Genomic DNA, 20,797 nt, shown 5'->3' with positions numbered 1-20,797 from the left:
CGAAAAGGAAGTGCTTGCTTGCCTAACATCTTTATGATGTCTATAATCCTCATGGACACTATACTTCTCTGCTTCAATACTTCTTTCCTTTTAATAGTGATGCTGCAAAAAATTTATCTAAGGTGCCATCATTAACCACACTGATATATGCTGAGCATTTCTGACATGTGTCGTTGTCGATTCATGTAAAGTCAAGCTCTGGCTAATACGCCTGCAGTCACTAAAGCCAAGTACAAGGGTGATGGATTACAGTGTTGGGAAACTCAAAGGCTAAACAGTTGTACAATATAAGCATCTATTTTCTTTGTTATATGTTAGCCATTTTCTTGGGACCTGAGTCATTCATAATTTTCCTCTCATACAAACGAGCATCAAATGGCAATCATCAAGTGGCTGAAGTGGATGTTCAGCAAAAAACTGTTTTAGCTTTGCTCTTGATGGATATTGGAAGATTTCAGTAATTGATCTTTCATTTTCTTGCGTAGTTTCATTTACAGTATGTGCTTCAGAAAGCAAGTCATTTATGCTTGAAGGAATATCTGATTCCCTGTCACTAGTTGAAGCTATGTGTTCAGATGTTACAACTACACGCAGTACAGATACTGGAACAAGGAAGCCAGAAGAAATATTGGGCCTGGGTTGATTAGTAATGGATGCACTTGTATTTGCCTCTACATTCAAAGTAGCTCTTCTCTGTTCTTGTAACTCGCATGTCATTGCATCATCACCATGAGCATTGTTTCTTGCTTCTTGATTATTTGTTGCAGAACTGGATATTGATGTGGATTGTGGTATTATAAACTCTGTAATAGGCCTGCATCGCTTGGCTGATTCCTTCCTTTCTGCTTCTTTTTGTTCTTTGCGTTTTAGTGACCCAGATATATGCTTTTTCTTTTCCATGCTGGTAGGGGTAATATTCCTGAAATAAAAACTTAATTAAAAATAGCCCACATTGGGAAAAATTAATATTGATGATTGCAAGAATAACTTGAAAGAACGCCAGATAAACCCCTACTTGATAAAAAATATAAATAACTTACTTACACTTCAATAGGCTATGTTCATTAGTCAATACTGCTGTGACCTATGCAGCTTCAGAAGAGGAGACAATCCACTGTCCAGTGTTCACACCAGCAAGCAACTGAGACAACTGTTGAAACTTAGAAGTTTGGTCCGACTATAGTAAGACATTAAGAATGGTCCCACGACCAAAGTTAACATGTCCAGTTTGATACCAGTGTAGTGTTACAAGTCGCAACCCTTTGAGTTTACCGATCATGGCTTATCACTTCAATATCTTTGACCTCATGATTCACGGTCAAAGGTACCGCTTCTCCTTTTCGGTGACCTCACGACCCTATGTACTGCTTGATATCCTTTCAAGTTGCCGACCATCTCAAATCACGAACTGTAACTTTATCTTTAAATTCACACACTCTTGCTGAAAATGTGGATTGCCAACTATGTCCGACCCGGGTGAACCAGCAGCCCCCCCTCCCCCACTCCTTTTCACATCCGTTCCTTCATACACTGAGTGATTATTTGTTTGTTTCTTTATTGCATTTTTATTTGGTATTGCTCTTTTTAAAAACAATTATATTTTATTAAGTTAGAATACAAATCTCAGGAAAGAAGTTGGAGATTTATTTATCTAATTAATTATAATTTTTAAGGGCCCTTCAGAGATTCACGGGCCCCTTCTTGGCTCTCCGGGCCCCGGACCGATGTACCGGCTGAACCTCGACTACTGCTTGATATCCTTTGAAGTTGCCGACCATCTCAAATCACGAATTGCAACTTTATCTTTAAATTCACACACTCTTGCTGAAAACATGGAATTTCCTTAATTATGCCTGACCCGGGCCCCCCTATTCCACATCCTTCCACTACCTCCCCTGCTTCGTTCCTTTTCATGCACTGCTTATTTGTGCCCTGTTCTCTTTTTTTTCTTATTCCTTTTTATTACTAAAACAGTTGTCTGTGTTTGTTTCTTTATTGCATTTTTATTTGATATAGGGGGCCCACTTCATCAGGGGCCCACTTGCCATCGGGCAAGCTGACACCCTAGCCAGTCCGCCACTGCCTCTGAAGGAAAGTCCTCTGGACTTTTGGGATCTTACCTGCCCAAATAAAGGATTCCACAAACTTATTAATCTTCGCAAAATAAGGATTTGGGGGAGAAAAATTGGGAGGCACTGAAAAATAAATAAAAACCTCAATAAAATATTCACTTGTATAGTTTGGATCCTGGGACAGGATAGAGGAAGGTTATTCCGCCTTTGCACACCATGCTCACCAGATCAGTGTACTTCAATCGAAGGCCTGTCACAAGCCACCCGGATTCCCAGATAACAAAAGCTACCTCTGGGAAGACAAAAAGATAATACCCCAGATCAGTTCCCCTCCCTCGGGGAGGTTAACCGGAAACCATTTACTCTTCTCCAGATTCAGTTTTTACTCCAAAAAGGAGCCAATGCTCCTGAGTATCTTAATTATTTAATCCATAGGAGGCGACTGGGTTCGCAATATATAGAAGCAGGCCATCAGCTTTTGGGGACACCCTATGCTCCGTCCCCCACCTGCTCTATCCCCTTCCATTTATCCGAGGCTCTCAGCTCTATCGGCAACAGCTCAATCACCAGCACAAACAAAGGTGGTGACGTAGGACGTCCCTGCCGAGTACTCCTACTAATGAGAAATATCCTGAGTCAAAGTGCTAGTGCATATAGTGGCCACATGGGCACTGTAAAACAGCCGGACCCACAAAATGAACTTCTGCCCAAGACCAAACATTCCCAAGGCCTCGAAGAGGTATTCCCACTCCATCCTGTCAAAAGCCTTCTCGTCCAAAGACACAAGTCAGAATTCTCCATTCCGCCAGCCCGTGTTTTCCCTCAGCAGCGCACCCCTTGCCAGCAGTGGGATCTCTCCGTTCCCACCACCTGCCTATGGGATTTCCAATTGTGGCCACCCTACGCCACCAGAAACCTGGAGGCATGGGTGCACTACGGCTGGAACGGAGAATCCCACCCACAATTATTTCTGGTTCAGAAACCGGAGAGAGGGGGAAAGGTCAACATTCAATAATGTGGTGCATATTACCATTAATCAGCGACCTTTATATGAAGCCTGCCTGGTTGTCTGCTATCACTGTTGGACATATGGCTCCCCAAACACAGTATCAACACTTTAGCTATCAATTTGGCCCTCAACATTCAAGAGTGAAATGGGTCTATAGGAACCACACTCCATGGGATTTTTGTCTTTTTTCAAAATGGGGGATCTAGAAACCTGGGAGACCATAGGGGGCAAGAACCCCTGCAACACGGAAGTTAATCAGGTCCACTATCAATGGCATTTCCTGCGTTAGCAAACATATTGTTAAAATTAGGTGAGATACCCATCAGGACCAGGGGTCTTACCTGACCTGCAAGATCCAATGCCCCTTCAGAATTCCTTCAGGCTCAACAGGGGCCCCAACTCCTCCAGCCCTTCACTCCACTATCGGTAAAGGACAACTCATCTAAAACACCAACATGACCAACTTATTCTCTGGGGGCTCTGACCTAAAGAAAATGCCTGTAAAAGGACCTGCAAGACCACCAGCAGGATTCTCCGATGCCCCCGCCGGGTCGGAGAATCCCCGGGGGGCAGCATGAATCCCGCCCCGGCCACTCTGACTGCTGTATTCTCAGCGCAGGTTTTCAGGCAGGCGCCGGGATCATGCACAGACGGTCGGGGGCCGTTGGCACGCGCCCCCACCCGGCAATTATCCGGGCCCCGATGGTCCGAGCGGCTGTCGGTTTCTGGCCAATCCCGCCAGCATGAAATGGTCATGGTCCCACACGGTCGGACCTGGCTGGTAGGCCGGCTGGTGCGGTCTTCGGGGGGAGGGGGGGGGATGCGGCCCACCGATCTGCAGGCAGACTTGTGCCGTGGGGCACTCCTTCCTTCCGCGCCGGCCATGGCAGAGCCCGACAGTCGGGCTTTGCCATGGCCAGCGCGGAGACAGTCACCCCTCCTGCACATGCGCAAAAATATGCGGCCGGTCTGCACATGTGCGGAACCATGCCGGGGGTTCTGCGCATGCACTAACTCGTGCCGGCGTGGGGCCAACCCCTCCGCCGCCCGGCCTAGCACTCGGAAGCGCGCAGAGGATTCCGCAACTTCCAGTCGGTCTGAGTCGGAGTGGTTTACCCCATTTTCTTACGCCGCCGCCGGGACATCAGGGGTTTTGGGAGAATCCCGCCCATTATTGACTTATTTGGGTGGAAATCCAAACTGCTATCCATGTGGTTGAATCGTATAATTTCTAGGGAAGCTGCCTGCTGCCTCAACTCATGAGCTAGAAGATGGCTGACCTTCTCCCCATATTCATAAAAAACTCGGATTTAGTTCACTGCCTTCCCTGTGGACAGAAATTCAAATGGCTTGCAGTTTCTTCCTATTCGCAAGCAACCCTGGGGTAGGATCAGATGAATATTGACAATTGATGTCAAGGAATGCATCCACCAGCCGCTCTGCCCTCATCGTCATATTTAAAATGTTCTCCAAAGGATATTATCTCCTTCCTTACAATCGGTTTAAGGGCTTCCCACAGTTTGAGGGAGAGACAGAGTCATTCCCATTTAATCTAACGTACTCCTCAGTGGTCTCGGTCGTGTGCTCACAAAACCCCCCTGTCCATCAGCTGTACTACATCTAGTCTCCACAGTGGTCGCTGGCTAGAAACCATTTCCGAGGCCAAGTCCACGAAGTGTGGAGCACGGTCAGAGATTGCAATTACTGAATATTTTGCTCTCTAGCACCCAGGAAAGGAGGAACCCACCATTAAAAAGAAAGTCAATCCTGGAGTAGACTTTTATGCACATGGGAAAGAACGAGATCTCCCTGTCCCCTGGATGCAAAAACCGCATGGGTCTGCCTTCACCCCCCACTTGCTCCATTAAGGCCAGAAGCACCTTCGCCATTCCCGAGGGAGCTAACGGTCTAGGCCAAAATCGATCTAGTATAGGATCCAAAACACAGCTGAAATCCCCTCCAAAAATCAGCTGATGTGTATCTGGGTCAGGATTGGAAGACAGCGGGCGAGATTCTCCATTTGGAAGACTTATGTTTTCCCGCTAGAGGAGAATTACTACTGATTTATGTTCCCCTGGGAGTACAAATCAGGAAGCAATTCACTATTCTCGCCATGCAAATTCATGTATGGTGACGAATAAGAGGGATTCTCGGGGGAATTCTGCTATCGTGCTGCCATTTTGAGTGGGCAGCTTGATAAATAAGTCCCCCAACCCGCATCGCGACTCAGCCCCCCACCCTTGGATTTCCTGGCTCAACAGGGTCTCATGGTCTCAACATTTTCCTCCATACCAGTCTCAGGTTTGAAACACTTTCCCCTCAGTTTCAGGGTCTACATTCTCTCTATCCCCAGTCTTGGACTAAATTAATCCTTGTCCCCTGTGGGGAAGTTGGCGGGGGGGTGCAGTTTCCAAACACTTCCCTCCAAATTCCCCTCCAGTCTCCAAACCCATCCACCACTCCATCTCTAGGCTCCAAACTCTTTCCCTTTTCCGTCTCCAAACTCTGTCCCACCTTCCAGTCTCCAAACTCTGTCCCACCCTCCAGTCTCCAAACTCTGTCCCATCCTCCAGTCTCCAAACTCTGTCCCATCCTCCAGTCTCCAAACTCTCCCCGCCAATCTCCAGACACTGTCCCACCCTACAGTCTCCAAACTCTCTTTCTCCCTCTCCTCTCCTCCAGCATCCATACACTCCCCTATATCCCCCTCCAGTTTCCATTTCCCTTTCCCCCGTTCCCTTCTGTGCTACACCAACTTCAAAACTGCAGCAGGACTGGCCTCAGCATCACTTCCAGTTCTGGCCGGCTATGTAAGCTGAGATGCCTGGTTTGGCGGGGGGATGGTGGTAGGGAGGGAGGGGAGAGGGAAAAAGAGAGAGAGAGGGTGGTGGAGAGTGGGAGATGGAAGAAAGGGGGAGGAAGGGCAGAGAGGAAGAAACTGCTGCAACGTGGGGGTGCATGGGACATTCACAGGAGCAAAAGTAAGTTTATCCGGGTGGGGGATTCTGGAGTGTGGAAGAAAATTACTCAGGCAGGTTGGTGAGGGAGAACGTTGTTTGGTGATATTCTGGGGTATAAAGATTATGAAGAAAAACGTGGAACGAACGCACCAAAACATGTTAAAACATAATCTGCTTTTTCTAAAGTTAGCTCTATTTTCTGATGTTAGAAACTATTTTTTTGATTGTTCATGGGAAATGGGCATCCCTGGATGAGCCAGCATTTATTACCCATCCCTGAGGGTATTTTAGAGTCAACCACATTGATTTTGAACTTCAGAAATATGAAAAATAAACTCATCCTCATTTTTGGTGTCTTAATGTCTAGGTAATATTACTAATCGCAAATGTTTGAACACTGCAGTTTGGGTCAATTGATGACACTGATGTCAGTTGCATTATCTGTAATGTTAAATGAGAGCTCAGTGATTGCTTTTGAGTGCAACTGATGTCAAATGAGAGCTAAGTGACTGCTTTTGAGCACAACATTTCTTGAATGAGTGCCTATGATTGATGCTGAATACAAATTATGTCAAATGATAACTTTTTCAAGTTTCAGGTCATAGCCTCTGTCTCCATTTTTCTTTGAAGGCTTGCTGATGATTTTTAAGCGGATTGGAGAAACTAAATTGCCCCTTAGAGGTGGTTGTAGGGTGGGGATGGGCCTAAGTCGGATGGTCTTTCTAAGGGTTCAGGCAGACCATGGGCTGAATGGCCTCTTTATGCACTGTAGGGATTCTATGATTTACTTGTCCCATTACTATCTCCTTTTGCCTTGTAGATATGCCTTTGGTGAAACATTTTAGTTTGACTCGCTCGGTAGGCTTCTTCCTTCTTCCCAGCTAGGTCATGTTCTTCTACCGTAATATTATTTGGTAACAAGGTGTAAGGCAGGAAAGGAGGTTGGGTCTTTAGCCAGCGACTTTAGCTCAAATGAGGCATTATGCAAATGTGTAAAACGATAAATTAGCAGAGTAAGCACAATGTTGTCATTCTTCTTCAGTAGGGCCTTTTTAGTGAATACTCCTCACTCAACCTCTCTGTTATACTGAGGATATTTTGGGGAACTTCTGGCATGCACAAATCCATATGACACTGCATAGGATTGGATACATTTGATGGCAAATCATGGTCCATTATCAAAGATGAAAAAGTCCGGAATGCCACATATAGAGAACATTTTCTTCAAGGAGGTAATAACGGCTTCAGAGTGGAGACCATGTAGCTTTTGCAGCTCTATCCAGCAGGAATAGTAGTCTACGACTATCAGAAATATTTTCCTTTACAATTAAACAAATTCATACCTGTGTTTCCCAAGACCTTGAGGGGAAGGAGGAGGGCTGAAGTGTCTCTTTCAGTCCCTGTCTGTGAATGACATCAGCCACCTGAATGACGGATTTCACTTCCTGTTTGTTGGCTTCACCAACTTTTATGAGCAGGTTGGCTTCAAACTCCTCAGTGACCAGTTTCTCTGCAAGCATTTTGACTTCACCAACTTTTTCAAGCAGGTTCAGAACTATGCAGGCTTTTCTACTCAACAAAGAGCATTTCTGATAATGTACAATGTTTCAGAAATGTCTCGAACTTTGTAGTGTCACATCTAGCTGGTCTTGATGAGCATTCAACTTTATTCCTCCTCCACCCTGGAGCTGAATAGAGTACGGTTACCGTGTCACCTTATTCAGCCATGAAACTCTAAGATAACACTGAGACACCTGCTTCTGTGTCTAGCTTGAATTCAGTTGTATTCCTATTTACATCAATGTCAGCATTTCATTAGTACCTTATCTTTTCCTTTACTTTCACTAGAAAAGTACCTTCCTGGTTGTTGAAGTCTTGGATTTCTTGAATGAAGGTTCCTTGAACAGATTTATCCTTCTGTTTGGTAAATACTGCACAGAATTCTTGGAATGGCAGACCACTTTAAAATGGCCTAACTTGGCACACTGCGCAAGTTGGGCAGGGCATTTGTCCTGCCTGTGAACCATCTTCCCATCACAGGGGGGACATTGGAAAGACATTGGAAAATGTTGCTGCCATGCTTTTCTTTTGGTTTTACAGTCACATATTGAAAGTAGTCTTCAGGCTATTCTTGGTAAATTTTCCTTGCATCTCTGACAAAAGCCTGACAAAAAGGCCTGTCTGGGGGCCCCCTATATTTTGAAAGGCTTTCGGTGGGGGCAAAGTAGTAGCTATTTATCACCCTGGTTTAAGGTGTTTTTCATGCTACTACTTGTCTTGCCAGTCACTGGGCTGCCCTCGTTATTTTGTCATTACCTATATGCTAACAGTTTACACAAGTTAAATAAGACAAATACATAGTTGGAGCTACTCTCTTGAGATTCTTTGCACTCCTCTCATCTCAGCAATTGAAATCATTGTGACATAACAACTGAGAATGTGCGTAAGGACCTATCATTAGAGATCACTTTGTATTCCACAACCCTCATCCTCCTTTCTCTACCTCTGTGAGATCTCTTTTTCCAGTACTGGCCTGAAATGTAGGCTATAATTTTTCTTATACGTTCGGAGACAGGGGACCCAGAAAACAATGTTTTTCTGCCTCCACTTGTTTTTACCCAGGGTGGCCATCTGGAAGTGGTGGGAAGCCATTTCATGGGATCAGATTAGTTAATTAGATTGTATTTTTTAACACAATTTTCGTGGACTGAGGCTCTGCAGTGTAGATCGTTTGCTAGTCCATAGGAGGCAATTGAACTGTGGAGGTCCTCGTGTCTCCAGCTTTATTTGAGATCTGTAAATAATCAGTGGACAATAGGAAGCAAGGGATAAAAGCAAATTACTGAAAATGCTGGAATCCGAAACGAGAGAGGAAATGTTGGAAAATCTCAGCAAGTCTGGCAGCATCTGTAGGGAGAGAAAAGAGCTAACGTTTGCTAGAGACTAGCAAACATTCTACACTGCGGAGCCTCAGTCCACAAAAATTGTGTGAAAAAATACAATCTAATTACCTAATCTGATCAGGCCTATCCGGGCCTCCTGCCACAACTCCTTTACCGATACATTGATGACTATTTTGGTGCTGCGTCATGCTCTCGCCCGGACCTGGAAAAATTCGTCAACTTCGCTTCCAGTTTCCACCCCTCCATCACTTTCACTTGATCCATCTCAGACACTTCCCTTTCTTTCTTTGATATTTCTGTCTCCATTTCTGGCAATAGACTATCCACTAATATCCACTATAAGCCCACCGACTCCCACAGGTATCTGGACTACAGCTCTTCGCACCCTACACCCTGTAAGGACTCCATCCCTTTCTCTCAACTCCTTTGCCTCTGTCGCATTTGTTCCGATGATGCCACTTACCAAAATGGTGCTTCGAAAATGTGTTCCTTCTTCCTCGACCGTGATTTCCCACCTACATTTGTGGACAAGGCCCTCAACAGTGTGCGGTCCATCTCCCGCGCCACTACCCTTGCCCCCTCCACTCCCTCCCAGAACAAGGATAGAGTCCCCCTCGTTCTCACATTTCATCCCACCAGCCTCCGTATGCAAAGCATAATCCTCTGCCATTTTCGCCAACTCCAGCGTGATGCCACCACCAAACACATCTTCCCTTCACTCCCTCTGTCAGCATTCCGCAGAGACCATTCCCTCCGAGACAATCTAGTCCACTCCTCCACCATATCCAGTACCTCTCCCATCACCCATGGTACCTTCCCATGCAATCGCAGAAGGTGTAACACCTGCCCCTTTACCTCTTCCATGCTTAGCATTCCAGGCCCAAAACACTCATTCCAGGTTAAGCAGCGTTTCACTTGCATATCTTCCAATTTGGTCTACTGCATTCGCCGTTCCCAATGTGGTCTCTATATCGGAGAGACCAAACACAGACTGAGTGATCACTTTGCTGAGCATCTTCGGTCTGTGCGCATTCAGGACCCTGACCTTCCTGTTGCTTGCCATTTTAACAAAAGACCCTGCTCCCATGCCCACGTCTGTTCTTGGCCTGCTGCAATGTTCCAGTGAAGCGCAACGTAAACTGGAAGAACAACATCTCATCTTCCGGTTAGGCACGCTACACCTTCTGGCCTGAACATCGAATTCAACAACTTCAGATGATCAGCCCCACCTTGACCCATTTGTTTTCATTTCATTTTAACTGTCTTTTACCATTTCTTTCTTTCTTAATATACATTAATTTCCCCCCCCCCAATATTATCCACCTTTCCTGTACCTTTTTCCTCTTTGGTTCCCCCTTCCCCTCCCTCCACACCTACAGCTCATCCTCTGATGTTAGTTACCCTGCTGTTTGACTTTTCACATCTTTTGTTCTCTCTGGGGACTGCCATTAACACTCTTTCCCCTTGGTTTCTGTGGCCGTTAGCACCCGGTTTCCCTGGGTTTCTCGGGCTATGGCTCATCTTTCATTCTCACTCCACAGTATAAATATTTCCCACTTTCTATGTCTGTTATCTTTGAGAAAGAAACATCGGACTCAAAACGTTGGCTCTTTTCTCTCCCTACAGATGCTGCCAGACTTGCTGAGATTTACCAGCATTTTCTCTTTCGTCGACAATAGGAAGCATGTAGTCAAGGAGTAGGAAGATGCATGCCATTGCAGCTGTCTCTTTTGAAGCCTGCTGCCACTGAAAGTGCAGGAGATTAAGAAAATCATTCTGGCTCCTTTCTCTTCACCTCCTTCTGTTTTCAGTGCACTCTCTTTGCCCCAAACCCTGCAGGTGCAACTCACAACAGTTACATTGCAGGCTGTCAGCCTCTCACATGCCAGCTCCTGATTCACACTCCTGTCTCCGCAGCTAACCCATCATCTTTCATTGCACAACAAAGGGAGAGGCTAATTGACTGCTTCGCTCAAAACTAATTCAGCAAACCTGACATTGAAATACTTGTGGCCGGAACTCCAATGGTTACGGCAAAATTCAGCCCATTAACTCTATTTTTCACTCCATAGATGCTATCTAACCAACTGAGGTCTTCAAGCATTTTCTGTTTTTATTTCCGATATGCAGCATCCATAGTACATTATTTCAATATCGCTGTTTAATTAATTGCTACATCTCTTCCTAGGGCACCCACCACGAACACTCTTGCAACATTCACAGTTTCTTCTATTTCACCAACTGTATCAGGGATGAAATGGTTTAAAGTAGGAGGCCATGTTGCCAGTAGGATTTTATTCCATCAGTGAAGAAGATTAAGGGTATTCAGATGGTTGTAGCATTTTATTAGGCTCATTTAAAACAAAACTACTTCCTCTGGCAAAGTAGTCTAGAACAAAGGGAAATAACCTTAAAATTGGAATTTGACCATTCAGGGGTGAAGTCAGGGAAACATAACGGTAGTGGAAAACTGGAGTTCCTTTTCCCAAAAACAGTTTAAGGCAATTGAAAGTTTCAAAACTGAGATAATAGATTTATGTTAGACATGGTTATTTAGGGTAATGGAACCAAGACAGGACTTACGATATGATCATGGTGATCTAATTGAATGTCAAACCCCTATTCCCATATCCCAATCCTGCTGCTGTGTCTAAGTGCTCATTAATCAGGTGTAGTACGAGGGGTAGTGGCTGCTCAAGGTATACAGAAAATATTCTAAATCAATTATTGATTAAATGCTCACTTATTACAATGTCACGTAGTTTAGGATTTAGCAAATGTACTGTTAAATTAGTACTTGAAATGAAATGAAAATCGCTTATTGTCACGAGTAGGCTTCAATGAAGTTACTGTGAAAAGCCCCTAGTCGCCACATTCCGGCGCCTGTTCGGGGAGGCTGGTACGGGAATCGAACCGTGCTGTTGGCCTGCTTGGTCTGCTTTAAAAGTCAGTGATTTAGCCCAGTGAGCTAAACCAGCCCCTGACTTGATTACTTTTACATGACATATTACCAGTTAATTAAAGAAAAGCTATTTTCCTTTCATTGAATGGGTGACATTTGCATATTTTCTAGGGAGTAATTATTGGAATTCCATATTACTCACCAATGTAAACAAAGGATTAATATGGTACAATTATGGTTTTCTTTTACCATTCATTTTGTTGACAACAGCCAAACGCTTGTAACTACATAGATAACTTTTAATTGAATTGGACCAAATTGATTTTGCACATGATGGTTTGTTTTTGGATTCCTCAGATGAATTTGACTGTCACATCAATATACCCATTTAGTGAGTTGCAGGGTATAAAATGTATATATTTTTTAATTCATTTACAGGATGTGGGCTTTGCTGGTTAGGCCAGCATTTATTGCCCATCCCTAGTTGACCTTCAGAAGGTGGTGGTGAGTTGCCTTCTTGAATCGCTGCAGTCCCTGAGGTATAGGTGCACTCACAGTGTTGTAAGGGAGGGATTTCCAGAATTTTGACCCAATATTGAAGACATATGCAATTTGTTGACCATTAACTAAATTGCTTATCTCACTTGCACTTATCTAGTCTTATTTGCATTACAGCTCTGGTGTCAATTAGTTTTCATTTGCAACAAAACTTCTGGTTTTCACAGGCATGCAGATGGCTCACTGAAATTCTGGGATGCTTCTGCCAGTGAGTATCAAAGCTCCAATTTTTCCATGGCACTTTCAAGTCCTTTAATAGCCTGTTCATAAATGTATTTAAGATTACAATAAATTTAGTTGTCAGTTTATGTATCTTATAGTATGTTTTTGTATAGGCCAATGCAGCAATGACAGGCGCTCGATTGACTAGGGTGCACAGATAATGAGCTTTATTATATCGCAGGGCCTGAGGCCTACTCAACCCAATGAATTCCATTCCACTGTAGTGTACAAGTTGTATGCTCGCACACAAAATCTATCCATGTCTCATTAAGGCCCAAAATATATAATTTAAGTGGTTTAACTATAAGGCTATTGCAGTGCCTAAACAGTGTATCCATTGCGAAGTACCTGTTTTGGAACAGATTTTTCACATGGTGTTTGGAAGGGGTAAAAAGAACAAAAATGTTTCATTTCACTATGCCTCTCCTTTGTAAGTTCATTGGTCCTTTTTCTTGCTTTTTTTCTGGCCCTTAAGTGCTAAATTTACAAGGCCCAGCAACTGAATCCCCAGCAGTTCTGATGAGGCCAGCATTGTTCAGGCAAACTGCAGCCCTTCACTAGGTGCTGATCTTCACTTATGGCATTCAAAGTTAATTATGTCCTATGTTGTAGAAGCATTACTCAGTTATTATCATATTATCATACAAGGGGCAGCCCATTTCAATACAGGTCTGTCCAGCACTGCAATTTTTGGGCCAACATTACATTATCAGCCTTATGGTATAAAAATATTTATTGATTTTGTAAAAATACTGGTTTATACAGTAATTTGTTTAAACAGCACTTTTTAGGAGGAAACGATGAATTTTAATGGTAATTAAGCTGGTGTTTCTGGTGAGAATAGAAATCTTTTTCCCCTTTGGTCACCTTGAGCAGGATTTTGGTGACCAAATGGGGGTAGAAACTAAGGTGGGCAGGCACATAAATTCCCTTAAGCTGTTCCAATGGTCAGTGATTTTTCTGACGAGGGAGAAGATGCGACCCGGCGATTTTCCTATTTCTGAGAAAAGGTCTGTTGAACAGCTTTCTCTCAGCTTGTTAAGGGATAGTCTGCAATTTTTGAGGGAAGGCATGGGATTCACACTGTGTCTTGAACAGGCCAACTAAAATGTGGTGGCAATGCAGCGGGGAGCCAGTCATGGTCACACCATTCAATGAAATAGCCTCATAAAAGGGTGCAGGGCTGAAAAGGATGCAAACCCATTGGTAGACAGTTGCTAAAAGCAGAGCTAACATTTCAAGCCCATGTGACCATATGAAGGGGTCACATGGACTCGAAATTTTGGTTCTCCACAGATTTTGCCAGGTCGGCTGAGTTTATTCAGCATTTTCTGTTTTTATTATAACATATCCCTTTGGCTGTTCACAATAGGCAGAGTACTGACTGAATTCAAACAGCCTGTTCATGCAAAACTGAGATAATAATGGACTCGCTTTAAAGAGGGGAAAAAAGTCCCATGAGAGCAAGATCCAGATCGAGACGTCTCACGAGATCTCGCAAGGCACCCTGAGCATCGCAAATCTTGCGAGATTTAAAGGCCTCGTCGCGTCCCAAATCGGACGTGATTACGCCTAATGTTCAATGCGATTCCGCAATTGGACAACACTTGCTGAAGAACCCTATATGTGCGAACAATCAATTTAAAATTATCAATGGCACACTCACGTTTGCTAGAGCTACATATATTCATATGCAGGGACTAGTCCTCTGCATGCAAACGGCTGGAGGAAAATAGTTGCCTGATGCATTCTCCATGGCAATGTCGCAACGTATCTGAATTGACCTGCCAACCAATCAACACCCTTTCAATGCAGTAGAAGTTGTTGTTTCCTTTGAAATTTGGTGTTCTTGCATCTGTTCTCATTAATGCAAGACAATGTGCCTCTTTTTTTCATCAGTACACAACTTGTATATTATTAATTGATTAAAGTTCCCTTTTCTCCAGTCCAATAAAATACCTTAAACCCAGTCTAGGAGGGACATCAGTGATGCTTCTTGAAAGGTAATGGGTTTGATTTTGTGGAAAAAGTTCTTAGTGTCGGATCTGGCGCGACTTCTTGGGCGTTTCCCGACGGCCGACCTGGCAACACTGCAACCCATACTTAACGGTATTTAGTGCTGAAAATTATCTCCCATGAGCTTCACGCCAGCATTGGCTGTCCCACCAGCTGATTCACCAAACGCACGCCCAGCAGCACCCCACTTTTAAATACTCCCTCCGAACTTACTCCCAGTCAGCACACAAGCATGGCACCACGCAGACCTGCTGCCCGCTTCGGGGATGCCAACCTGGCCAGGCTTCTGGACATTGTGGAAGGGAGATGGGACACTTTGCTCCGCCAATGGGGTTAGCGGACCAGGTGCAGGTCTGCCATTGCTGCCTGGGAGGCAGTGGCAGCAGCCATCAGTTCAAGCAGCATGACCAGGAGAATTGCCGTACAGTGCAGGAGATAGAACTCCGCTGGGCTGCAAGGGTAAGTTTAACACCAACACCCTGACATCAGTTCCACCTGCCACCCCCTGACCTTGCCCCAACAGATCAGCAATTGCGCCCTCTTGTTATGGGAGCGGTGTTTTCAGAACCCCAAAATGTATCATGGAGTTCAACCAACCTCTCCCTTTAATGGATTGTTGCTTTTGAAGCACACGGCTTGTTCGCCAGGTGTGGTATTACAATTATGGACACGTGGGTTTTTAAAACACAAAAAAAGGTTTATTGCATGAACTCAACTTAACCTTTTAAATAAACATTGGATTACTGAACACCCCCTTCAAAGATAACCCCGAAAATAATACAACACTAAATAATCCCTCAAAATGTTCCTACAAACCTCCAAAAGACTTCACCTTTAACAACAGAAACACAACAGGTTAAAGACATTACTATTATGAGTTTAAATCACCCAAATGATTCAGAGATAGTCTTTCCTGGCAGAAACCATAGCAGATCCAGCTCACTGCAAACACAAACACAACCAAGCTCTTTTCCTTAAAACTGAAACTAAAACTCCCAAAAAGCAAAAGTGAGCTCAGCTCCACCCACCCTCTGACATCACTTCAGTAATATGAGCTGCTGCATTTCTTAAAGGTACATTGCTTAAACATCCATTTCTTAAAGGTACCCTCACATGACACTCCCCACATCTGATTGCCATTCTTGTGCCCCAGCACACCCTGGCACCCACCAGCACAACCCCTGCATGTCCAGGTGCGGTGCTCACACGTCAGCTGCCATAGACCCCCACCTCCTCCAATGCACCAAACACATGGCTCACAATGTTCCCTCTCTGTCCCTGCAGGAGACATTAGCCCAGAATAGGCATGAGAGGGCCCAGGGGGGGAACAGGGAGAGTTGGGGAGGGGGGAATGTGGGAGGGTAAGGGAATGGGGGGGGGGAGGAAGATGGGAAAGGGGTGGGAAGGAGCGGAATGGGGATGAGCGTGCTCAAATTGGGGCGGGGGGGGAGAAGAGGGCATGCTGACAAACAAAGCCTCGTCCTATGAAATCGGGTGAGGGCGAGAGCATTCCTGGCCCAGCAGGCATGCCTCATAGCCGCCTGTTCTCTATCTTCTGCTCCCACGGATCCTTACTGGGCTCGCCCTCCAGCTCCTCCAGGTCTGGCTCCTCCTCAGACGAAGCCGCATGTGTCTCCTCCTCATCCACCACATCACCCCACTGTTGTGTCAGGTTGTGGAGGGCACAGCAGACCACCTCAAAGTGGTGGGGGTGTACTGCAGTGCACCACCAGAGTGGTCCAGCATTAGAACCGCATTTTGAGCAGTCTGATGAACTGCTCAATGACAGCACGGGTGATAGCATGGGCCTCATTACATCAGATCTCTACCTCAGTCTCCGGCCTCTGCACTGGCATCATCAGCCAGGACCTCAGCGGGTACCTCTTATCTCTCAAGATTCAGTCTGTCATCTTGGGATGGTCTTCGAAGACGCCGGGGATCTCAAGAGTGTTCCAGGATGTAGCTGTCATACACGCTCCCTGTGAAGCATGCACATGCGTACTTGGCCTAGAGGTGGTGGTCTCACACGAGTTGAACATTCAGGGAGTGGAATCCCTTCCTGTTAATGAAGGGCATTCCCTGATGCCCCAGTGAGCACAAGGCGACATGCAGCCATCTATTACACCTTGGACCTTGGGCATCCCAGTGACGGTGGAGAATCCTGCTTCCCGGGCATCTTTACAGGCTAGGTTCTTCTCAAAGTTGATATATTCAGCTGCCTGACCTCCCGGATGCACTTGTGGGCTGCAGCTTGTAATATGCCGCACAAGTCCCCACTCGAGCCCTCGAATGTTCCGGTAGCATAAACATTCAGGGACGCGATGATCTTCACGAACATCAGGAGCGGGCGTCCTCCTCCTTCATGGTGTGCCAAGTCCGCAAGGACATGGTACAGGTGCCACACCACCTCCATATTGAGGCAGTGTCCTATGCATATACTGTCTACCATCTCCTCATAACAATAACAATCTTTATTAGTGTCACAAGTAGGCTTATATTAATACTGCAATGAAGTTATTGTGAAAATCCCGCAGTCACCACACTCCGGCACTTGTTTAGGTACACGGAGGGAGAATTCAGAATTGACAAGCACATCTTTCGGGACTTGTGGGAGGAAACTGGAGCACCTGGAGGAAACCCACGCAGAAACGGGGAGAACGTGCAGACTGCGCACAGACAGTGAACCAAGCCGGGAATCGAACCCGGGTCCCTGGTGCTGTGAAGCAACAGTGCTAACCACTGCGACCAACAATGCATGTACACCTTGGGCTGTCACCGGCATCCCCCTCTGGGTCTATCCTCGGCCTGATGGGTGGCCGGGTCTGCAGGGCGTGTGGTGTCGCCTGCACATGGGGTGCCGTCCTCCAGCCTGTGTCGATGCTGCTGCCTTCTCTGGCCACCTGGGCTGTTACCAGCAGCGCAAAGGCAGCCTCTGCCATCCATTGCTTATCTGTAAGGAATTGGAGAAGGAGAGAGACCGACAATCAATTAGGGCTTCCATCCCCGGACCCTCATATCCTCGAGGTTCTCCCACCCTTACGGGTCTCATCTTCTCTCAGAGTGCCATCCACCGAGTCAGTGATGCTGGAGAACCCTGCTCTGCACACTTGCCCCCGGCCACAATAGGAGCCACAGACCCCTGTCAGGAACATAGGGTAGACTGTGTTCAAGTGCCCTCAACTGATCCACATGCTCACCATCTGGTCACAAAGGTATTCCCAGTACTGAAGCCCAGCTCTAGAATGTTTGATTGTTGGCTGCTGCCTCTGTGGTGCTAACGCTTCCAGTGTTCAGGCAAAGTGTCCAGGCATCACAGTTCAATTAGAATGCTCAGCAAAAAACACTGGGCAATTGCCCGTATACCCGCAAGAATGCACTTGGGAATATTTTGGATCTTAAACGGTCAGTAGTACCTTCTTACAACAAGATGAAAACAACTACTAAACAGTTCATATATCACACAAACCATGCCACACCTTTTTACTACAAAATATACCAGTACAAACACAAAGCTGCAACAGTCATTTATTTGAGGAAAACTAAACATACTTGGAACTATAAACAGTTAATAATACAATTATAACAATTCTAATAATAATAATAATAATCTTTATTAGTGTCACAAGTAGGCTTACATTAACACTGCAATGAAGTTACTGTGAAAATCCTCGAGTCGCCACCTCCGGCATTTGTGTTCAAGTACACTGAGGGAGAATTCAAAATGTCCAATTAACCTAACAAGCATGTCTTTCCAGAATTGTGGGAGGAAACCAGAGCATCTGGAGGAAATTCACACAGACACGATGAGAACGTGCAGACTCTGCACAGACAGTGACCCAAGCCGCCAATCGAACCCGGGTCCCTGGCGCTGTGAAACAACAGTGCCAACTGTGCTACCATGCCGCTCTGTCTCGCTCTAGGCCACAGAAGCAAAAGAGACCGCAGCACACAGTCTCCAGGCATAAAACTTTAAACAGTCAACAATACAATAAAGTCACCAGCATTCTACAAAAACATTTTTTTTAATACCCTTACCAAGTGGCCCATTCAGAGCAGTCCGCCCCTCTCTCCTTCTCCTGCAACATCCAGCAGCAGACCCTCAAAAGTGGGAATAATCACACCGGAAAGTCACACCGAAGCAGGGCACGCCAGAAGAGAGAAAGAGCACCCCTTCTCCCTCCCCAGCGCTGGTAGCAGGTCTCACTTCAGTCCACAGACACACAACCTCAAGGCATGAAACATGAATGAGTCAACAATACAATAAAGTCACCAGCAATCCACAAATGTGCTCCATCAGTGCCGTCAACAAGCTGTTCATATGGATCAGTCCGCCTCCCTCTCCCAGCAGTAGACCTCAAAAGGTGGGGGTAATCACTCCAGAAAGTCACACTGACATAGAGCACAGCAGAGGGGAGAGTCATCTTACATCATCCCCTCCCTTACACCAGGCCACAAAATCAGAAGAGGCAGCAGAAAACAAACACACAGCCTTCAGGCATTTGTAGCCACAAGCAGCAAACACAACCTGCAGCCACTTGAGAATATTTTGTTTATTAAACGGTCAGCAGTAACAAAAATTTGAAAATCAACTAGGTAATATTGTTATGGGCCAGCGTTTAGAGAATCTCAAAGTGTATCATGGAGTTCACCTGACCCACAACTTTTAGTAGATTGGGGTATGGGGAGCACACGGCCCACTCTACAGGTGTGGTAGAGCAGAAATGGAAAAGTATTTTTTAAAGCAAAACAATGTTTATTCTATGAACTCAAGTTAACCTTTTTAAAACATACAGTGAACATCTTAGCAACCATTAATTCAAATACAATCCCCAAAGAATACAACACTAAGTAATCCTTAAGCTGTCCTTTTAACATCCAGAGATTTAAAAAAGAACTTTTAACAGAAGCACATCAGGTTAAAGCCACTACTGAGAGCAATTATTAGTTTTACGTAAGGTAAAATCACCAAAGGATTTATTTACAGTTTTTAGATTACAGAGAGAGAAACTAATACTCCTTCTGGCTGTGACTGCAGCTATCCAGTTCTGCAAACAAAACTAAAACACACCCTGCAGCAAAAAGCCTAAAACGAAAGTAAAAAGCTGACAGACAGCCCAGCTCCACCCACACTCTGACATCACTGCAGTAATAAACACCCATTTCTTAAAGGTACTCTCACTACAGATATTTATATTCACACCCATTTATAAACACTCATTTCTTGAAAGGTACTCTCACATGACAATATTCTACAAATCACACTAACTATTAAACAACAAGGAAACCCCACCATTCCATATTGGTACCAATACAAAGCTCTGTCAACTCGTTTTCACAAAGAAAACAGAAAGTATCACCCCTCGTAGGTTCTTCAACAGAAAAGGAGGATATCCTGAAAATGTTTTATAATGTCTAGAACGGTTTCATAGAAATTATCTGTCCATCAATGTGTTGCTTGTTCCATGTATCATTGCCATTCTCCATCCAGAAGCCGCAGCTGTGCAGGCCCTCCCATATGGTCCGATCTCACCGGAATCAAATCCTGGCATCCACATATTCCACTGGCACTCAAGATGCAGTTGAACATCCTTGACTTCCAGCGTGTTGAATTTATGACGATGTTCCAGTTACATGTAGCACTCATCACTCCAGCAACAAAAGCATCAGCAATCTGAAAAAGTGTGATGACGGTCTGGAATGCACTGTCCGGGAGGGTTGCCTCACATCCTTTAAAAAATACCTAAATAAGCATGTGACACGTCATAACATTCAAGGCCAAGGGCCAAGTGCTGGCAAATGGGATTAGGTAGGCAGGTCAGGTGTATTTCATCTGTCGATGCAGACTCGGGCTGAAGGGAATCTTCAGCACTGTATTATTCTGTGATTTCTTCAACGTCATCAGGTGGCTCATTTGGACTAATGGAGCGGACCAGGTCTGCACCACCTTCTTGCTTCACGCCGGATTATTTCCATGACTCATACATTCCCCTGAGCCCGATGTTCCAGGACTTAGGTATATTAGGAAATATTGTTCCTGCTGCAGAAAAGGAAATAAACAGTGACCGCAGCTTCCAGGCATTTGCAGTCACCAGCAGGAGCCAGCAGCAAACACAACCAGCAACAACCCCCCCCAATCGATCTACATCAGCAGAAAG

The 20,797-nt window shown here is 45.2% G+C and overlaps 1 protein-coding gene across 6 annotated transcripts in view; it reads left to right on the top strand.

Moving 5' to 3' along the window:
* Positions 1–20,797, top strand: part of stxbp5l (syntaxin binding protein 5-like) — a 721,261-nt gene that overhangs the window by 434,800 nt on the left and 265,664 nt on the right. For all 6 annotated transcript variants that reach the window (XM_038801940.1, XM_038801939.1, XM_038801935.1 and 3 more), the window contains exon 14: positions 12,572–12,612. In XM_038801940.1, the coding sequence (XP_038657868.1) occupies positions 12,572–12,612 (41 nt within the window). The remainder of the gene's footprint in view (positions 1–12,571; positions 12,613–20,797) is intronic.

Source organism: Scyliorhinus canicula, chromosome 7 (genome assembly GCF_902713615.1).
Source record: "Scyliorhinus canicula chromosome 7, sScyCan1.1, whole genome shotgun sequence".
NCBI lineage: Eukaryota > Metazoa > Chordata > Chondrichthyes > Carcharhiniformes > Scyliorhinidae > Scyliorhinus > Scyliorhinus canicula.
The sequence above is the reverse complement of the archived record's forward strand: the minus strand, read 5'-3'. Positions and strand labels throughout refer to the sequence as shown.